Here is a 20411-nt window from a genome sequence, read left to right on the forward strand (position 1 = left end):
CCAAAGACAGTGGAGCAGTGGAGCAAGCGGAGAGAGCAGAGTGGGGAGGAAAAGGGGGAGCAAAGATGCACATGGGGAGGTATGGGAGAGAGAACGGGGAGGGACCATGGAAGGCAAGAGAGGGAGAAGGAGGGAGAAAAGGAGGGAGGATAGAAATTCAGTCTAGGAACTAACGCGGTGATTCCCTGGCCACACTTCAGGAAGGCCAGCCCCCCATCAACCTGCGGTCCCCGGCACCCCACCCCTACCCCTTCACTCACCTGTAACAGTTATTGTGGTACTTGTTGTAGCTGCCCAGGGCGGTCAGGCACCCCTGGCAGATGGCAAAGGAGAAGAAGATCTGGGTGCCTGCGTCCATCCACACCTATGTGAGACCCCAAGAAAGTGGTAGGGGGTGGGGGGCGCCCGGCCTTGGCCCCTCAGACCCTGCTGGTCCCCTGGGTGTGCCCTTGGAGTTGCACACTCATCACCGTCCACTCACATGTCACTTCACAGGCAGGGCCATTTAAATGCGGCTCTGGGGGCACCCAGGGGGCCCCCACACTAGGATTTCTTGAGTGGAGGGGCTGGGCTCAGAGAAGGCAGGGCCCAGAGAAGGCAGGGCAGTACTGAGAGCATCAGGCTCACTCCACAGCACTGAGTGCCTTAGGCAGCCAACACATGGGGCCAAGAGCCACTTCATTAGAATATAAGGAAAAAACCCAGGACTCCTTGGGGAAGGGGATAGGGGAGTGCAAAGAATGTGCTCAGACAAATCCTATAGGAGGAAATCAAAATGCGCAGTAAATCTGTGGGGAAGGGGAGGGGGGAATTAAATTAAAACAACAAAATGATACTATTTTGATCTCTCAAATTAGATCAAAGTTTAAAGCAAATTATTATGGAATCTCTCATGGGCCCTGGAGGAAAAAAGGGTGTCCTCCAATACTGGTGGAGAAAGTCTCCATTTCTCTAAAGCCAGTACATTTCAAGAAACTTAAACGCACATCCTCTTGGACTTAGTGATTCCAGAGACTGTCAAGAAATAATCAGAGATGTGGTCCAAGATTTAAACACAAGGTGTCCATTGCAGCTGTATATGTGATCATTTAAAAAAAAAAATGTCCGGACGCCTGGGTGGCTCAGTGGGTTAGGCCTCTGCCTTTGGCTCAGGTCACGGTCTCAGAGTCCTGGGATCGAGCCAGGGATCCCTCTGCTCGGCAGGGAGCCTCCTTCCTCCTCTCTCTCTCTCTCTGCCTGCATCTCTGCCTATCTCTGTATGTCAAATAAATAAAATCTTAAAAAAAATAAATGCCTGACCTAACTGTCCAAGAATAGGAGCAGATTGATGACACCTGCCCCACATGTAAGTGCTCAGAGGACACGGAGCCTGGTCTGTCATGCCCACTGCTGGCTCCATTCTTAGAGCACTACCTGGCCCTTGATGGGTCCTCAGTACATTCTGGATGAATGAGTGACTGAACGGTTGATAGATGGAGGACACAGTATAGGCAAGTGTTTAAAATGACATTTACAAATGAATTTAATAATATGGAAAATGCTTACAATATAATTTAAATGAAAAAAGACATATTTCTACAAAATTATCTCAACTATATTAAAACACACACATACACACAACTAGAAAAAGACTTGGAAGGAAATCTAAAATGCTCATAGAGAAACAGCTAAGTGGTGGGATTTCAAGAGATCTTTAATTGTTCTCAATACGTTGCCTTTATTTGTTTTTAAATTTTTTTAAATATTTTATTTATTTGACAGAGGAGAGCACAAGCAGGGGGAGCAGCAGAGGAAGAGGGAGAAGCAGGCTCCCCACTGAGCAGAACCCTGAGATCATGACCTGAGCCGAAGGCAGAGGCTTAACCAACTGAGTTCCTGATATACTGCCTTTAAACCAAAAGAAAAGCAACCAGAGATTTTCAAAAGTACGGCTGTGGTTTGGGGTGGGAGACAGCAGGGAAAGGTCCCCAGCACAGCTCCTACCTGGGGGTCCTTGAGGCGAAGCAAATCAGGCTTCAAGTAATAAATGATGCCCTCAGAGGCTCCGGGAAGGGTGACGCCACGGATCAAAAGGATAATCAGCATCAGGTAGGGAAATGTGGCCGTGAAATAAACAACCTGCAGGGAAGCATCCCCAGGTCACTCCTGCTGGGGACACAGACGCCAGGAGGTGCCAGGGAACCTCCGGCTGTCCTCCTGTCACCCCTCCTCAGGCAGCAAGAGTGGCCCCGATCTCAGCGTCAGATGCCTCCTTAGAGATGCCGAGAGGGGTGAGCACCCGTAACTCACCCCAGCTTCCTTACAATTTCTAGCAGGTCTTGGGCTGCAAGGCCGGTAGAGTGTGAGATGCACACCAGCAGGGCAAGGACAGAAGAAAGACGGGGAGAGGCACAAGCTCCCAGCCACAACATTGCAAAGGCTATTTTAAAATCTGGAATCTGGTCTCCCGGAATCCCTCATCCTGGCTGTTCTCCTTATGCCCCCTGGTGAGGGTAGGTCTCGGAGACAGAGGGGGAGCAGATCCTCACAGTGACCTGTGACAAAATTTACACTGCTTTTCCAGGCTTAAGTTTGGGGGAGCAGCAGTGGCCTGAGTTCTGAGATATGGAGACACTCCAAGGGGTCCACTCTGCCCCTGACCGAGCTCAGCTCCTTGTCAGAGGTGATGGCGATATCTGTGTTATTATCGCCATCACTAGTATTATTAATATTACAACAATCCTGGGGATGGGAGGGCTGCCCCCAGAACAGGCTAATCGGTGCAGTCAGTATCCTGTCTATTCCTGGCTTTTTAAAAAAGCATGAAACCTCAACCTCAGATTTCCTGGGTTGGAAATAATGGCTCTAATTTGAACTCTCCACACACACAATAAGCACTGTTGTCCATTCTTGGCTTGAACCCTTTTGACGATTGGAAACTCACCACCTCAAAGACAGTTCTGTTTGCTGGTTCATACCACATACTACAAAAGGCAAGTCATAAAAGTGTACGATGCTCATTGTGTCATGTACACACATAATTAATACAGATGGACACAGACATACACATAAAGGAAACTAGAAGACAATACAATGAAACATTAACGGGGACTCGTAGATCCAAATGGCCGCCATGCTGGCTGGTACAGTGATTAAGGGGACTTCTAGGTTTCTTATTTCAATCTGTACGTTACTTACGTAAACGGATCTTTTATAATCATATTGAAAGAGAAAGTCTTACCTTTCTTACCTTGGACTGAGTTAAACTCTTCTTACCATTTCCCCTGTTCTCACCTTGCCTCTCCCTTATACTACTCTTTCTTTCAGTTCTCCAGGGGGCCTCTTTGAGTGTCCCAGGGCTTCTGGGGGCCAGAGAGAGCTTACCAGGGGCCAGAACACCTCACCTTGCCCGTGGTCTTGACCCCCTTCCAGATGCAGAAGTAGCAGATGACCCAGGCAAGCAGGAGGCACAGGGCCAGCTCCCAGCGCAGGGCCCCCAGGTCGTGGATGCCTGAGGTGATGCCCAAAACACGTCTCCTGAGGATGGAAAAAGAATTAACCAGGTAGCAGGTGAAAGGGTACAACTTGGTGTTTGTCTTCAAGTCTCTTGATTCTTAGCGCTGACCCCACAGATCTCATGTTCCAGGCTTCCCCTCCCCATCCCGCTGCACCCGCCCTCCCATGGCCATGCCATGTTCCCACCTGTGGTCTGTATGCCCCTGCTGTTAGAAGACCAAATCACGTAATCCCATAGGTATCTTTGTCTTTCTAACCATCCAGCTTTCTCTGTTGTACAGAGAGAGATAGAGAAAGAGAGAGTGAGTGAGGGTGGTAAGTAAGGCATGGACGAGCAGATGGAGAGTAGATACTTACATGGGCAGGTTGAGATACAAGTGCATGGGTATCAAACAGGGGGGCTGACTGTGTTTTAGCACCCTGAAGAGCGCAGGGAGCAGTGGAAATGTGTGCACGTAAGTGTTGGTGGATGTGTGAGCTTCGGGTGACATGGGGACATACGAGCGTGTGGGTGCAGGCAGACCCATGTGAGTGTTGGTAAATACGTAAGGGTACAGGCGGACCTTTGCGGGCATGAAGCTGGACACATGTGGGCATGGGCAGATGGACCGGCGTAGTCACATGGGAGGGTGGAGGTGCGAGTATGGGGTCGGCCAATCTCTGCGGTACCAATACGCTCACCTTGGCCCATTTCAAGCTACCCACATGACATCCCTGAACACGGAGCTGGGGAGTGATGGGCACCACCTGTTCTTGCGAGCCGGGGCAGACCACTGGCCAGGCACCAGGGGACACATGTCGGTAGGAATGAAGGTGTAGGTAGATTCTTGTGGGGGTGGGGGTGGATTGGTGCAAGGCAACAAGATGACACGGGTAAATGTGTGGGCCTGGGCGGACACGGGTGGACTCAAGGTCATTGGGAGTGTGTCAGTGGATGAGTCCAGGTAGATGCGAGTGTGCCCCCAGGTCCCAGTGGTGTGCAGGTCGGGGAGGTGGGTAAGCACTGGAAAGTGCACAGAAAGGCTTAAACCCTCCCTCCAAGTCCCGGGTCTCAGACATCCACATCTCCCGCTTGGGGCCCCTGGCACATGGCATCCAAACCCAGCACCTACTCCCAGAATTCCATGACAGGCGAGGTGAAGTTCTCAGAGGGGGTGGCTGTGCGGGCTCCAGAGCCATTCAGGAAGTCCATGCAGTGCTCTGTTGGGGACAAGGGGGGCTGGGCATTAGCTAGGGACCAGATGGGGAGAGATGCTCTGACACTCTGATCCCCTCTGACCCTCTGACCTTACAGCCTGGCAGTCCCCATCATTCCCGATCCCAAGAGCTTCCCTCAGAGCCCCCATTTCTTAGGAGTTGACCACCCAGGTGATTCATGGGACCAGCCCCCCTCCCCGTGTGCCTCATACAGCTCTTGTTCCAGGGAATCTGGCTGTGCCCTGGCCACCCCACCCACCAACCTCTGACACAGACTTCAGATCCCTCCTCCACCCCCATGACTGGCCCACTGTCTCTCCACTCGACACACAAAGGGACTGTGTCCTACGCCTGCTCTTCCCCTCAGTCGGGCTGCTGTTCCCATGGTCGGTTCCTTCTCACCCTTCAGCCCTCAGCCATCAATTTTCCTCCCGCTGTTGTCGGGTTTCTGCTGCTTCTTTCACCCGGTGCAATTTGTAATTAATTATTTGATTAATTGGTCTGTTTCTCCCACGAGACCATAGGCTCGTGGAGGGCTGGGGCCACGTGGCTTTTGCTCGCCCTTGGGTGTCTAGTACATCCAAGCTGGGAGAGGCCCCAGCCCAGTGGCCGAAACGATGGATACCTGTGTTCCAGCTATTGGTACAGGTTGTCCAGGGCAGCTCAGAGGTAAAGGAGCTGAACAGGTAAAAGAGGGCCCAGGCGAGGATAACGATGTAGTAGATGTTCAGATAGGACTCGATGACCACAGATGCCAGACCGATGCCTGTGGGGGGGGTGGGGGGGGGGGGAAGGGAATGGGGAAGCAGCAAGGAAAATCCAAGAGATCAAGTTAGTCCAGCAGAGCCGCACGGAAGCCTCCTGCAGTGGCTGGCCAGGGACTGGGAGCTACCCAAAGAGACTCACCACATCTGTTTATTGGCCTGAGAAGCCACAGACAGCACATTTTTCTAAGAAACCCAGGCTACAGAATACCACAGTTTGCATTCTTCCAGTTTTGCAATACATGTTTGAACATATATCTTCTTTTTAATTTTTTTTCTCATTATGCATAATTTACTTAACTTATATCCCCCCTTTTTTAAATGAGATAAACTCTGGAAGGATTGCCATCCAGAAGCTCCCTGTGGTTCTCTGGTGATAAGATTTCAGTTCATTTTTTTAAAGTTATTTTTTTTTCCTTTTGTCCATCTGCATTCTCTAGTTTTTCTATGACAGTCACGCATGACTTGTAAAATGAAAAGGGGTAGGAAGAGCAGAGGAGTTATCTTTTGCTCAAGGTAAGAGCAAAGACCAAAAGAAACCAGCAAAGAAAAAAAGAAAAAAGGAGAAGTGGTCACCATGGAGAACCGAGAGCCTGAGTGGATCTCAAAATGCCAGCTCACAGGGGAGCGAGGGGTAAGAGTGTCCCCCAGAGGCGCGACCTGTGCACCCAGGTCTGACACAGGGGAGCAGTCTGGAGGCTGGCTGTGGGGCACCCCTCCCGCGCTCAAACCTATCAGGGCTGGGAAGGAGCAAGGGCAGGCACAGTGCACCCCCCCCACCCCCCCTTCCTGCCCCGCCTGCTCCTGCAAACGTGGGATCTTTTCCACAGTCATTTTAAAAGTAACATGTTGCCAGAGCGGCCGTTAGTCCCGAGGTGCGAAAACTGGTGGAGAAGTGGGCGCTGTGCCCTGCCAGGGCCTGCCTGTTTGTCCTGCGTCCCAGCACCGCACCCCGCCCCCGGGCCCCAAGTCCTGGAGATTCGGCTGGCGGCCCGGGAAGCCGGTGCTCCAGAAGGATTTAATGAAGCAAAGCCCAGAGGCAGGTCGGAAAATCAATGCCAACTGTCCACAAAACCTGCCTTTAGTCGGGCGACTGTCCACAAAACCTGCCCTTGGCCGGGCGAGCCCACCCTGATTGTCTGTTCCCATGGGCCTGGCCACCTCGACTGGAGGCCCCCCCATGTTTTCCTGCGTTTGGGTCTCCGCACAGCATGTAGGCGTGGTGGGGGAGGGCGCCCTAAAGCAACCGGTTGGGGCCTCGGGAGGGGTGGGGCCGGGGGCTGCTGATGGCGCGGAGGGTCCCCAGGGAGCCCCTCAGCCCTGCAGTTCTGAACGTGCGCACACAGACACTCCCAAACAAGTGGCCACTGTGCGGCCACTCGTCTCTGCCGCTGCCAGAACGTGCTGTGCTCCCACCACCCAGTAAACACCGACCTGACCCAGGAGGAGGCAGCGCACCAGAGCTGATGTGTATGGGGGGGGGGTGCCCCATCTCTGAAGGGAGGGATGATCTGGGGCGGTGGGGGAGAAGGAAGCTTGTGCCTGTGTGTAAATTGAGGGGGAGGGTGGGTGAGCACAGGGTGTGCCCTCCCATATGGGGAGGGTGATCTGTGGGGTGGGCGCCCTTACGCAGATGGAGGGCAAGGTAGTAAGCAGCCTTGGACCCTCCCACCAAAATAGGTGCACACACCTTGAATGCGTCTCTCCCTGAGACCCTAGGCCTCAGAGTCTGTCTCTTCTACTTGGAAAAGAGGGAAGGAGCAGCAATCCTTCCCTCCAACCCGCATCCAATGATCGGTTTGCTCACCCTATCTGCAGTGATCCCCTCGGAGAGTTAGTCGATACCTGCAGGAGATTCATCCCTGGGTCCTAGGGATAGAGCCCAGCTGTGTGGGACATTGGGCGACTCCTGGGGTCCAGAGCAGAATGCTGAGAAACTACTCTGGCTGAAGCCACAGCACTCCAGAAGGACCCAGCCCTCATGAGTAGAAAGGTGTGCAGGCCAAGCTTTGCCCTGCCCCAGCCCCTTACTGCTGCTCCTCCAGAGGTCCCATGGGTACCCCAAGAGGAATCGGCTAGCCCCAAACTAGCCTGGTCCCTACAGCCAAACCCCCAGTCAGTGGTCAGGTTCCCAGCCTGCTCAGGAACCAGTAATTTCCCCCCATGCCCGCCTCTGCCCAGCCTACTAAGCTGGGCAGTAACCGCAGATAGCCCAGTCCCCGAGGCTCTCTCAGAGACTGATGTGAGGGGAAGAGTCCTCTCCTCATTTCACCTAGGCCAGGAACCCCTCAGAGACAAAGGTTGGGTTTCCCAATGGCCCCCAGGGGACTGGCCCAATCAACTAAAATTGGAGTGGGGGAAAGACACCCCAAGCTGCTCGCATTAGCCAGCAAATCCACAGAGAGAACAGGAGCGGTGCCTAACCGAATCCCTAACCTAACACAGGAAATAGCGTGAATTTTCAGCTCAGGGTGACCTGGGTTCAAATCCTCAGTGAATGATCTCATTTTCTCATCTACAAATAACTAAGTGAGTTATTACTAGAGGATCCTATGAGGAAATGCACATAAAGTTCTTACTTGAGCCCCAACAGGGGCTCAGTAGTTGTTAGCCATCGTCATTGTCATCGTCACTATGGTTATGGGCTTCGGTGGCATGTCTGCGGCCGTGCCATATACACGGAACAACTTTTCAGGAAGCTGAGGAAGATGAACCTTCACAATTCCTCACTGGCAAGGACCCCTTCCAGGCTCTGTATCTAGTTTTGTACTGGTGATTTTGTATTGTCTTTCTTGAGGAGTGCCTTCCTCCCCAGGATCTATTAAGTTTGGGGCCCCCCAAAGTCTGATGACACTTCCTTGTGTCCCCCACAATAGACGAATAAGAAGGTGGTGGCAGGGAAGGAAAGGGGAGGAGCAGCGGAGGGATGGATTCTCTTGGGGGCCCAGGTAGGAGGGCAAAGGGGAACACTCACCCTGGAGAAGGGGGCAGATCTTTCTCCAGGCTGTCACACTGCCTTGGCTGGTGTACTGGCCCAGCGCCACCTCCAGGAAGAACACCGGGATGCCACAGGTGAACAAGAAGATGAAGTAGGGGATGAAGAAGGCTCCTGTGGAAGAAGGGGGGCAGGGGCTGAGTCCTCGACCCATCTGGGAGACCAGTGTCCCACTACTCGGCACCTGTAATCTCCCTCCCCACCCTCCCAGGGGCCCGTGTCGGCTTCCTCTTGTCTATGAACAGGGACGGGCAGAAATTTTCCAGTCTGACCCCACCCCCAGGATAGGAAAGACCTTTGAAGAAAAAGGAGTGAATATTTAGGTGGAAATCCTAATAGATGCCCAATTTATTTTCTCAGTGTGCTTCACAAACTTAGTCCATTTATTATTTTTGGAACCAAAACATATGTTCTGTATAATTTGATATGCCTGTTAAATTATCAAGTGTGTTACATTTTAGAGAAAAACAAACAGAGACACCTCAGAAAAATTATTTTTCCTCTAATAATTTTCAGATTTTTTTTTTCCCCCTCCACCAGGCCCAGATCTGAACTGGGGTCCCAGCAGAGAAGGCTTTTCTGCTCAGGCCAATTCTCGGGTGCGGGAGTTTCAGCAGTCCTGTTATTAGGTGCTGACTCACAGAAGGCCAGGCTGAAAAAGCATCCAGCAAATTAGTGAATTTGGAGACAACCCTAAGCCACCAATGCCCACTTCAGTCTCTAAGACATATACGTCACTTCAGAAGAGTAGCCGGGGGTGAACAGATTATTGTTTTCTGCACCAAAATAACCCTTAGCACTTATGGAGTGCTTACTGTATGTGAGGCTCCACCAACTTCCGAATCCTCACAGAACCACCTCCCACGGGGCATGTACCATTGTTATCCCCATTTTACAGAGGAAGAAACTGAGACACCAAGCCAGCTGGTCTGATCCTGAGTCTGTGCTCTTACCCAAGTCACCCACCTTCCTTTGTAGGAAAAATAGAAAGTACGAAGGGGAGAAAAGGAAAAAAACATTGTATAGCCTTCCAATATTCTTATAAACACACACACACACACACACATTTCTCTTTTTTTGGCCAAAATGAGTACCTGCCATACATTCTTGATAATTATTTAAAAACATATCATGAACCTATTATATCAATAAATGTAGACAGCATCATTTCAATGGCCGTGTTATATTCCAACATAAGCATCTGTCCTAGCTCATTTCATCCGTACCTCCACTGGCCTCTGGTTGTTTCACTGCAAACTCCACTGTGATCTGCGGCCCACATCCTTGTGCATTTAGCTAACTGGCTCCTTCGTATAAATTTCCAGTAGATGAATTGGTAAGTCAGAGGGAATGTACTTTTTTTTTTTTTTTTGCTTTATTTGGTGGTAAAATACATACAACATAAATTTTACTTTTTAACCATTTTTAAGTGTACGGTACAGTGGCACTAAGTACATTCACTTTGTTATCCAATCACCACCACCATCGGTTTCCAGAACTTTCTCAGCCAGCCCAATCTGAAACTCCGTAGCCATTAAACACTATATCCCTATTCCCCGCCTCTCCCCAGGCCCCTGGTAACCATTGTTCTACACCTTCTCTATTGTTTTTCTAGATATCCCATATAAGAGGAATCATACAGTACTTATGTTTTTATGTTTTTGTCTGGCTTATTTCACTTAGCTTCATGTTCTCAAGGTTTCTCCATGCCTTTCCACGTTTTGAGGCTGAGTAATATTCCCTCGTGTGTATATATCACATTTTGTTTATCCCTGTGTCCATTGATGGACGTTTGGGTTGCCTCTACCCTTGGGGCTTGAACACTATTTAAAAGTCTTTGATGTGCATTCCCAAATGGCCCTCCACGCCTCTCCTACCCATCTGCACCACCAGGAGCAGAATGAAAGTGAAGAAGAAGGATCTGTGAGCCTTCTGGGCCCTCTAGAGCCACAGCAGCCAGTAATTCTCCAAGTCCTGAAGTCCTTTGTAACCCTAGCTTTGCCTGGAGCAACACCCCTGACTCCAGGTTATGTGGCTTAGTGGGTTACAGGGGTGAGGCTGAGGGGCAGTGTGCGGGGTTCTCCCGGAGGGCGCTTTACCGGAAGTCTGTGGTGGCATGTGACTCATGGGCCCCTTCCTGCTGACTGTGTGGAGGTCCTTCCCTCTCCGGAAGGAGAGGGCCTCAGCCCTACCCTTGGCTACGTAGACTTCTGCCCCACTGAAACTGGGGAGAGCTCAGGAGGTCTGGAGCCGGGCCACCCTCAGGCTGAGTCGGCCCAGGCCTGGGCCATGGCAGGCAGTGGGAGGAAGTTGGTCCTCCAGCGCCTACAGGCATCCATTCTTGGCTTTCTCCCTGGGTTTTCAACACACTATCACTGCAAACATCTTCCTCTCCAATGAACATCTGAGAATCCTCACTCGGGGAGGCTGACCTGGCCCACAGTTCTCTTGGCATGTGCCCAGGCTCTGGGCCCGAGCAGCCGGGTGAGGCCCCCCAGGGATCTGTGAACATAGAGCAAAGGGAGGGAGACTTTAAACACGTCCTGAGTGTTTATGATGACTCGGGACGTGTTTAAAGTCTCCCTCCCTTTGCTCTAAGGTATGCCTTATTATCTCTGCCAAGCACTCACTCCTGAACCACTAACAGTTTGAAACTCAGGAGTCATAAAATTCTCTTTTGGGGTGAACCCTTTTTTGACGATGACCTAGTTTGGTGACACCCTGTTTTTTTTGTAACCAAAGACATGATTACACCAATAACACTATTTTTTTCATCCCTCTTGAAAGATTTACCTCTATAGAACCGTTGGTTGACTAATTATCAATTCATTATGAACTGATTAATAGATCAGCAAAAACTATATATAACAACCTTAAAAAAAATTTTTTTTTTTTAAGCCAGTCAGAGTGCCCCCTGCAGTTCCTCATGTGGACGCTTGACTACCTTATGTTCTCCTACAAACAGACCCAAACAAACAGAGAGCTTGTTTGGAGGTTCTAGAAGGGGAACGTTGCTACTCCTATATCCTCCTATACAGAAGAACGGCCCTCTTCTCTTGGGGAAGGTTGTCCTCTTTAGACCGAGCAGACAGCTTTGGGAAGGTTGCACGTGGAGTGGTGAGGGACAAGGGGCCACCCGCCTGGCCTTCCAGATCAGCCGAATCAACCCTGGCGACCAATGAGGTGAAAGATGTCACAGCCAGATCGCCCTCACATCCTTACTGCTAACTAAGGATTTATGGTCAGCTCGAGAGAAACCCTGTTATCACAGCGAGTTCATAAAATTCTAGCCTAAAGCAAAAAGTCAACACTTGAGTTGGTCGGTGAAGTCATGTTCCCATGTAGATCCATCATTACATTGTCTGAAATAAGGAAAACTACATGCCTACTTTCCTGGACCCCCAAAGACCAGTGACCTCAGATTGGGACCCCTGACCTTGCTCGGCCTCTCATGTGTGGGGAAATAAGGGAGACAGGAGAGAGGGGTGGTGAGGTGTCCTCCCCGGGCACTTAGGTTGGGGCAGAGCTGACACGAGTACCTGGACTCCGCCCAGCAGCTGCGTTCTGGCACTGCCTCTTCACAGACCACCCAGGCTCAGCCCCGTGTCCCTGCTCACTGTCCTATGCACTTGTCTCCCTACACCACCCCATAGCCAGGACCGAGGTCACAGCCAAGGGCAGCCACCAGGCGGGACACCGGCAGGTACCTGAACCCGAAAACCTGTCCCCTGGACCCTCTTTCTCCCTCCTTTTCAGATGGCAGGGCGAGTGATGGGCGAGCTGGGAGCCAGGCAGCCAGGGTACACAGCTCCCAACCACTTCTACGATCTTGGGCAAGTCACAAAATATCCCAAGGAGCCTCTGTGTGCTCTGTGAAATGAGGGCTCAGCCTCCATCATCTTTAGTTGGAACATGAATGCCTTGCATGTCCGTGAAATTGGCCTGAGACAAAGAAACAAGTCACTGACCCTACCACTTCTCTTCACCTCCCCTAATCTCTGGCCAGCATTCACCCGCACTCCACAACCTCGCCCCATAGCCCTCACCTGCCAAGAAACCCCATTCCTATTTCTTTGGAGCCATTAGTTCAAACACTTGCTAATAACAACTAAAAGCTTTGAAATACAGAAAGGTACCTGTAGATGCTCAGTAAATACCTGTCGAAGTAAATATGAGGGGCTTGGTTAGGTAAGCATCTGACTCTTGACTTCCGCTCAAGTCACAATCCCCTGGTCATGGGACTGAGCCCCATGTCAGGCTCTGTGCTCAACAGGGAATCTGCTGGAGATTCTCTCCCTCTCAGCCCCTGTCCCCCTCTCCAAAATAAATAATCTTTTTTAAAAAATTAAATATGAACAGTGTTTAGAAGGACTTTGTAAACAATGATTATCTTTAAGTAGGAATGTTTCTTCTTTTTACTTTTCAGGAAAGTTTCAGGTTTCCCAATAAATGTATACAATTTCCACAAGAAAGAATAAAGGTATTTTCAAAAAGCAATGATGAATCTGTCCAGTCACAAATAAATTCATACAAATGGACACTTCCATTTGCATGAAAATGCCAAATAGGTAAACCTGTAGTCACAGAAAGTAGATCAGCGATTGCCAAGGGCTGGCAGCGAGAGGGAATAGAGAGACTGCTAATGCCTTCTGGCCTTCCTTCTGGAATGAAGAAAATGTTCTAAAATCAATTGTGGTGGTGGTTGCATAATTCTATGAATATGCGAAAAACCTTTAATTGTACCCTTAAAAAGATTGAGCTGGCCCCTTCCCACCACACCCCTGCTCATTTTTACAATCAGTGCTGAAAAATAATGAAGTCATGTTTCTTTAACTTAAAAAAAATCCGAGAGAAGGTCATATTCCTGTGCTCAACTTCTTCCACAGTTCCTATCTCTCTCAGAGCAGAGCCTACAGGATGTGAGCCCTGTTACCTCTCTGATCTCTTCTCCTACTCTTCTCCCCCTCGGGCACTGCCCTCCTCACTGTTCTGCAAGCAGGCCAGGTGCACTTTCACCGCAGGACCTTTGCCTTTGCCTTCCCCTCCCTTTGGAATGGTCTTCACCTGCTCTCCATCCCCAAGACTCACTCCTTTACCTCCTTCAAGTCACATCCTCAACGCAAGCTTTCCTGGCACCTTACTTCACCTTTCAGACCCTCCCCCCAACATCCCCCGCTGCCAGCGACCCAGCATTCTCCCACCCCCATCCCTGCCTGGCTTCTCACCGTTCCACTCCTCACTATTCAGCATATCATGCATTTTACTTCTTTGGCTGTAGTCTGCACCCTGATCTAGAATATAACACACAGAATGTGTTCTGGACTGGATCTAGAACAGCACCTGGCACAGGGCAGGGCCATAATAATACCGGCTAAATGAATGGCTCCTATCAGCAACCGACGTTGTACACCATCATGAAGGACTATTATTATCCTGTCTTGTTACATACTCAGATTCCTCGGTCCTGCCCATGACCTCCGTTTACCTTTCACCGTGGCCCTGGGAGATAGCATCCCTCCTTCACGGCGGAGGACCCCCAAGGCACAGCCAGAGCTCAGACCCCGGCCCTCCGACTCCATCTAGCCTCCTTCCATTTCATCACACCGCCAGGCAGGAGGCACCCAGGTAGGCCCTGCCTGGCGGTCAAGGCACAGCTCTCCCCACCACGCCTACCTCAAAATGAACTCACCACCTCCATTTTTGTAGCAGAGATAGGGAAACCTCCAGACATTCCCCAGCCCAATGATCTCCCCGGCCACTGACAGCACAAACTCCATCTTGTTGGTCCACTGTTCCCGATCCTTCACCTGGTCCTCGCCTTCCTGGTTCAACATCTCTCCCTCCTCAGGGAGCCAGGAGACCACAGGAGGCCCGTCCGCGGGGACTGTCACTTTTCTGTCCATGGCGATGCGATGGACCGGGAGACCGCAGAGCAGGACGGTGAGACAGGTACTGCCAGGTTGGGGGAGAAGGGGTGAGCTGTACCAACCCGATGCGCACCCTCCACCCCTGCTTTCTCCCTCCTAGGCTTTCATTATTGTCGGAACATGACGGTCACATTTCCCTTTGTAAGAATATGGTTTAATATCGTCGGGGTGTTGCTTTTCTTCCCAAACTCTTAATGACATTTACACCGAAAGTTACACTTTGCTCTTGTGACTCGGAGAGCAAATAAGGAGCCGATTTTAGTTTGCCCATTTTGCAGAGGGGGAAATCCAGGCCTTGACAGATGAAGGGACTTGCCGATGACCGTATAGGAGTAGACTGGGAGGAAAAGGCTTGAGGTCTTTTATTCCGAGTCCCCTTCTGATATTAACAGCCAGCCACCATCCCTGCTTGCCTGTCTGCCCAGCGGTCCAGTGAGTGGCACCTGCCCAGCCTCCAGCCTCCAGGCCAGAAGGGATCAAAGCCTGCCAGGGGTGACAGGAGGTCAAAGGGCAGGTGTGGCCCAGCTGACAGCATGGTCTTCCTCTGGCCGGTTGTGTGCTCATCCCTGTGCCAGGGAATCGATCAGCTCCGGGTAAACATGGGAGCCAGCTAGCTCTGGGCGTCTGATTGGGAGGGAAGGAGAAGGTGGGGTCTTTAAATAAGGTCAGAGGAGACCTGGGATTGGTGCCAGGACCAAGCACAGGCCTTCGAGGGAAACCTGGTTCTTCTCTCCCCGTCGTACCTCTGTCCTGAGAACAAGCAAGGGGCTCTGGCGGTCGACCCCAGAGCAACTCTCACTGGGCTGGGTGGTCTCCTCAAGGGAGACCCAGATGTGGCTAAGCATGACAGTAGGTTACTGACCTTCCTGAGTCCCTGCTCTCCTAAAGAGCCCAGAGCTCCCTGAACTGCCAGGAAAATGACGTGGCCTCCCTCGGTTTTACTCTGCCCCTATCGCTGTCCATTTGTCAACCTCCAGGAGACAAATTGCGGCACCGTGGGATTGTACCTGGAGTCCTTGTTTGCCTTCCCCTCCCCCCCCCCACAGGCACCCTGAGGCCACCTCCGCCTTGGCTCCCAGGGAGCTGCCAGGAGGAGGGGTCCGGGCTCCAGGGGCAAGTACCCACCCAGCGCCCCTCACCTCCGGGGGGCGCTGGGGGAATCAAAGTGACCCGAAGCTACCAAGTGCTCCTCCAAGGCTCTAGGGAAACACAAGGGATTCTTTTTACTAAAAGAAGCGTCTGTGTTTATTTGTTGGTCCTTTTAACCCAGGCAACAGCCCAAGCCCAAGTCAGTTAGAAGGGCGTGGCAGGAGCCATTTGAGGTTATGGAAATTTTTGAAGGTGACTTGGAGGGTACGGGTTATCCCAGGAACGGGAAAGCCTGTCGGGGTTAGATTCTGGTATGGGGACCCACTCACAGGCTTCCATGGCAAGTTCAGCCCAGGAAGAAAGATGAAGAGAGAAGCACCTACTGGAAATCAGAGGTGTCCAGCCTCCCATGTAAGAGAGGAGGGAGGGAAGAAGGCTTCCAGGTTCAGAGGAGACCGTCGGACCTTGGAGGCTGGGGGAGGCTTTGAGAACCAGAGTGTCAGTTTGGAAGAACGAGGCAGTTTGGCCCCGGGGAAAAGAGTTGTTGCTACCTGAACCAATGGTAGATGGCAGACATTGCTACAGAACTGGGGCTTAGGCACCCAGAGGAGTGGCCCCGGAATCGTTATCAGGCAGATGAATGGATGAATGAATGAATTCAAAAACATTAATGGAAAAAAGCACCGGACAGGAAACCCAAGGTCTAGTCCATTCCTAGCCTGTAATAACATTAATAAAAGTTTAACATTTGACTAATCCTTGTGCCCAAAATCTACACTTCTTCATATACATTATTAAATTTCATCCTCATTAAAATCTTTGAGTAGGTATTACTTCAAATTCCATTTTATCAATGAGGAAATGAAGCTCAGGGAGATGAAGGGACAGGACTCGATCCCCTACAGGTGTTCAGTAAAAACGACTTTTGAATGATTTGAAGAAACTTACAGATCCAATAAGTGATGGAGCCGAGTCTCTAACTTGCTGTGTGACCTTAGGCAACTCACAGGTCCTCTCTGGGCTCTCAGTCTCCCTGGAAGAGAGAATGAGCCATTCAACAGGGGTGCTGGGAGGGTAGGGGATAAAAATAAGCCTTTTCTTGCCAAGCCATAGTGTAGCTTAGCTTAGGGTAAGCCCAAGCACAAAGGTCTCCAAGGGGGAGGTCAGGGGACAAGCCTTCCTGTTATCAAACCAGAAGCACCACGTGAGGGCCAAGCTGTTTGCAACAGTAGAAGGAGGGGAGACCTGGTGGGGACAAAGAGTGAGCGAAGGGAAGACCAGAAGCGAGTGCAGAGTGGGAAGCAGATCTCAGAGTCCAGTTTGGGCACAGGGTTTGGGTTGTGTCGGGATGGGGGAGACCAGAAGAGAACACATTGATGAGCTGATACTGATGGAACTTTTTTTTTTTTTTTTTTTTTTAAGGTTACTGGAAAGATCATAATTTATGGGTTAGAGTGAAAAACCGGAATGGCAGAATGAAAGCATGAGCCTGTGGAAAGGGAAGCTGGCCCCGAGCCATGGCAAGTCAAGGGGAAACAGTGCAGCAAGTGGGATTCAAGTTAGACTCAGGGAAGAAATGTCAAGGCAGAGGTCAGACATAAACACAAGGTCAGAGATCTCTTGTGGGGGTTACTTTTAAAAGCCAAAAGGACAGCCTGCCCCCCTACCCTTCTCACTCCGTCCCCACTGTGCCCTTCTGCCCCTAGCCCACTTGCGAGGAATAAACAAGTGCTATCTACAGTCAAGGTGACTTCCAGAGATCTCCCCCTTCCCAAGATCTCCCCCGTCACAGCCCTGCCACCTCTCTAGCCCCTAGAACCCGCTTCCCACCTCTGCTAAGCTGGAGCAGGGTGCGGGGGGACAGGCATTGGAGCTCACCACATGTCAGTGCCCTCCAGAAGCAAAGACACCTACACCCACACTGGGCTCAGTGCTGCCCATGGAGGAAATCTTCAGGAGAATAGCAAGTCTAAAATTAACCGTTTACAGGAGCTGGGCATGGGTCAAGGTCTAGGAGGAGGAGGTCCGGTCAGGGTCTAGCGGAGGACCAGACACGTGGAGGAATGCTGCTCACCACCATGCCGCTGGGATCCCAGCTTGGCCCCATCTCCCTCCCAGTCCAGCACAGGAACAGCCCAGCCCCAGACCCGCCGTGGGGTGGCGGCACGGGATGCCCCAGCCCCTGCTTCAGCCCACACCCACATACCAGTTCCCATTTCCGTACACACACTGGTGCCATTCCCGTCACGTCCCTTTGCACACACATACCTGTGTGCATGGCACCAAAACCTGACTCCGGCTAGTCCTTCACACCCTGTGGGCTGCCTGGTTCAGCTTGTGGCCGCCCGCCCCTCCCCAGGGCTCCCTGTTGCCCTCCTCTGGCACAAGCGTGCCCACGCCTCCCCATAGCCTCAGCTGGGGCAGCTTCCTCCTTCTGGGAGACACTTGGCGTCCTGCTTGCCCTGCTCGGCCCGTGGGGAGGGAGGGAACCCCGCATCCACATGGCTAATTGCAGGTCACGAGTCTTCGGGAATGCCCAAGGTTTGTCCCGTCTGCTCTTCGCCCCATCTCGCTGGGCGCTGTCTGCTTTCCCTCCCTCTCTGAGTCAGGTGATCACCCCTCTTTCCCCCACTCCCTGGGACCAGCCCCCAACCTCTGGACTTCCCCAGGCTCGTCCCTGAGCAACGTAGAAGCTGCGGGTGGCTTGGGAGAGCTGGGGTGATGCCTCTGGTCCTAAGATTCCCCAACATCCCACTTGCCTTCTGCCCCAGTCTCTTATACAACAGATACACACAATCCTACAAAATCTTGCCTCCCAAGATTCACCCCTCCAGCTCCTCTGAGGCACCTCTAAGGGACTGCGAAGGCACAGCCTGTCCTCCACTTCCTGCTCACCTCAGTCCCGATCTTGGCTCCCGTGGTCAGCTCAGCTCCATGCCTCCAGTCCCTGGCACAGTCCGGGGGACGCTGCTTACAAGAATGCCCACACCGCCGGGACTTGAGAGGGGAACCAGCTTCCACCTTTGCTCCTTTTCCTGTTCCTCCCAGCTCAGAATCCCGTCTGAGTTGTCGTCCCGGGACTCCCAGACAGAAAGCAGCTGTGTGTGTGCGCGTGTGCGTGTGCGTGTGTGTGTGTGTGTGTGTGTGCTCAGTCATACGCCAGTGTATTGGGAAGTGAAGGGACAGAGAAACACCACAAGCAACAGGAGGGACTGAAGCCAAAAGTTTGTGCACCAGGATTACAACATCCAACCTCAGGAAGCCAAGTCCTCTGTCCCCAGTCCCCCACCCCCAGCTCCCTCCCTCTGTGGGTGCCCCCCAAACTGTCCCAGTGGACGCTGTCCCAAGACGACCCCTCCAAACGGCTCGGACTCTCATCTGACCACATCTCCCTCCTTTTGTCCCTCCCGCCTTCCCCCTCCTCACCTTGCCCCTCCAGTGCCAGCTCCTTCCGAGGGAGGTGATGAGGGTGTGCGAAGCAGGGTGCAGGCTTCTCTCACCAGAGCGGGAGGATGGGAGGCACCAAGCCCCAGGCTGGAAACTGAGAACCTCAGGAGGGGAGTTGGCCTCACTGACGAGGGCTCAGGAGGAGGGTGAATCACGCTCTGGAGTTTTCCACCAAGTACCTGCCCTCTGTGGTTTCAAGGCAAGGCTCTGGACCTTCACAACCACTACCCTTTGCCTTGGGATTTTCCTAGAGAAACTGCCCAGAGCATACCTCAAGGAGCCTAATCTAGAAAGGACACAGGTCTATAGTCAGACAAGACCTAAGTTTGAGCCTCTCCTCTGTTCTACTGGTCGGGTCAGCTAGGCAAGGGTCGAACCCACAGTTTTCCCATCTGTAAAAAGGACAAAACAAGACCAACTTAACTTTTCACAATTAAAGACAATATGATAAACTGCTTAGGAGATTGTGGGGGGCTTCAGTAGGGGGTCGGAGGGTCAGTGGTGTCTGTTGTGTGTCCTCTGGAAGCGGGAGCAGGGTTGGTGTGGTGTCTGGTCCTCGGCAGCAACGATAAAGCTCTGGTGACCTCTCAGCACTAAGGCTCCTAACTGGGACTTGTCCGATCACCCAGCCCACCAACAGTGACGATCCGGTATTTGCTGAATGAATTTGTGTGCCCCCTGCTCTGTGCTCAGTGAGATTATGCAGAGCGAGGTCCTCATCTCTGGTCCTGCACAGGCCCCTCATGGTGCTGGGTGCAGGACTGTCCCACAGGTCATTCATTCAGAATGGCCCCCCAGGGCCTTTTTCAAGACAATGACGGTGATTTTTAAGCCCCAAGTGGTGTGGAGAGAGGGGAAGTTGTGGGGAGAAAGGGAAATTTCCCTCTGCATGAGCTTCCCCTTTGTATTTTCGACCTTCCCAGCAGGGCTGGGGTGTGAAGCGAGAATCTCAGTCTGTACTTTTCCATCAAGCAGACCCACTGGGTGCCTTGGAGGCCCCTGGCAGCATCTCCCGTGGGGTTCCCCAGCGCAAGGAAGCCGGAGCGAGTCTCAGTTCTCAGACTCCTTGCCTCTGTGAAACCAGAAGGCAGACAGAGGGTCAGCCCTGGCAGAGCTGCCCATGGCCCCCAGCAGAATTCATACCGCGGTTACCCCTGCGCTCAGCTGGGACAATGTGACCTGCGCTGCCGCATATGTCCCTGCATGTTGGGTCCACCACGTGTCAGCCCTAGAGCCTAGTGCAGTGGCGACACCAAAGTCCATGAGATACAGGACAGCAGCGGCTGCTTCTCTGGAACAAAACACCCAGCCTCTCCACGAAGGGGAGCGAGAGGAAAGAGAATCACACTAGGCAGAGGGGAAATTTCCTGGTTCATTCATTCATTCATTCAAAAATGGCATTTCATGCCTACAATGTGTTGGGCTTTCCACAAGGACCTCGGGTTATAGAGGGACAAGCAGTCTTATCTCCTCTCCTTTGCCCTGGAAGATAATAGC

General features: G+C 52.0%; 1 protein-coding gene across 9 annotated transcripts in view; it reads right to left on the reverse strand.

Annotated features, from left to right (window-relative positions):
• Positions 1 to 18981, reverse strand: part of SLC6A12 (solute carrier family 6 member 12) — a 30569-nt gene extending 11588 nt beyond the window's left edge. For 2 of the 9 annotated variants that reach the window (XM_059403842.1, XM_059403840.1), the window contains exons 1-9: positions 17736 to 17993; positions 16416 to 16500; positions 14141 to 14403; positions 8431 to 8565; positions 5318 to 5458; positions 4608 to 4695; positions 3384 to 3516; positions 1984 to 2118; positions 261 to 364 (exon numbers count right to left, since the gene is read on the reverse strand). In XM_059403842.1, coding sequence (XP_059259825.1) covers positions 261 to 364; positions 1984 to 2118; positions 3384 to 3516; positions 4608 to 4695; positions 5318 to 5458; positions 8431 to 8565; positions 14141 to 14403; positions 16416 to 16500; positions 17736 to 17745 — 1094 coding nt within the window. In that variant the 5' untranslated portion in view covers positions 17746 to 17993. Of the gene's footprint in view, positions 1 to 260; positions 365 to 1983; positions 2119 to 3383; positions 3517 to 4607; positions 4696 to 5317; positions 5459 to 8430; positions 8566 to 14140; positions 14404 to 16415; positions 16501 to 17345; positions 17429 to 17541; positions 17563 to 17673; positions 17695 to 17735; positions 17998 to 18362; positions 18640 to 18893 lie in introns of those variants that run through there. The other 7 variants (XM_059403844.1, XM_059403847.1, XM_059403845.1 and 4 more) reach the window with 7 other exon arrangements.
• Positions 18982 to 20411: the final 1430 nt, after the last annotated feature.

Source organism: Mustela nigripes, chromosome 6 (genome assembly GCF_022355385.1).
Source record: "Mustela nigripes isolate SB6536 chromosome 6, MUSNIG.SB6536, whole genome shotgun sequence".
Taxonomy (NCBI): Eukaryota; Metazoa; Chordata; class Mammalia; order Carnivora; family Mustelidae; genus Mustela; species Mustela nigripes.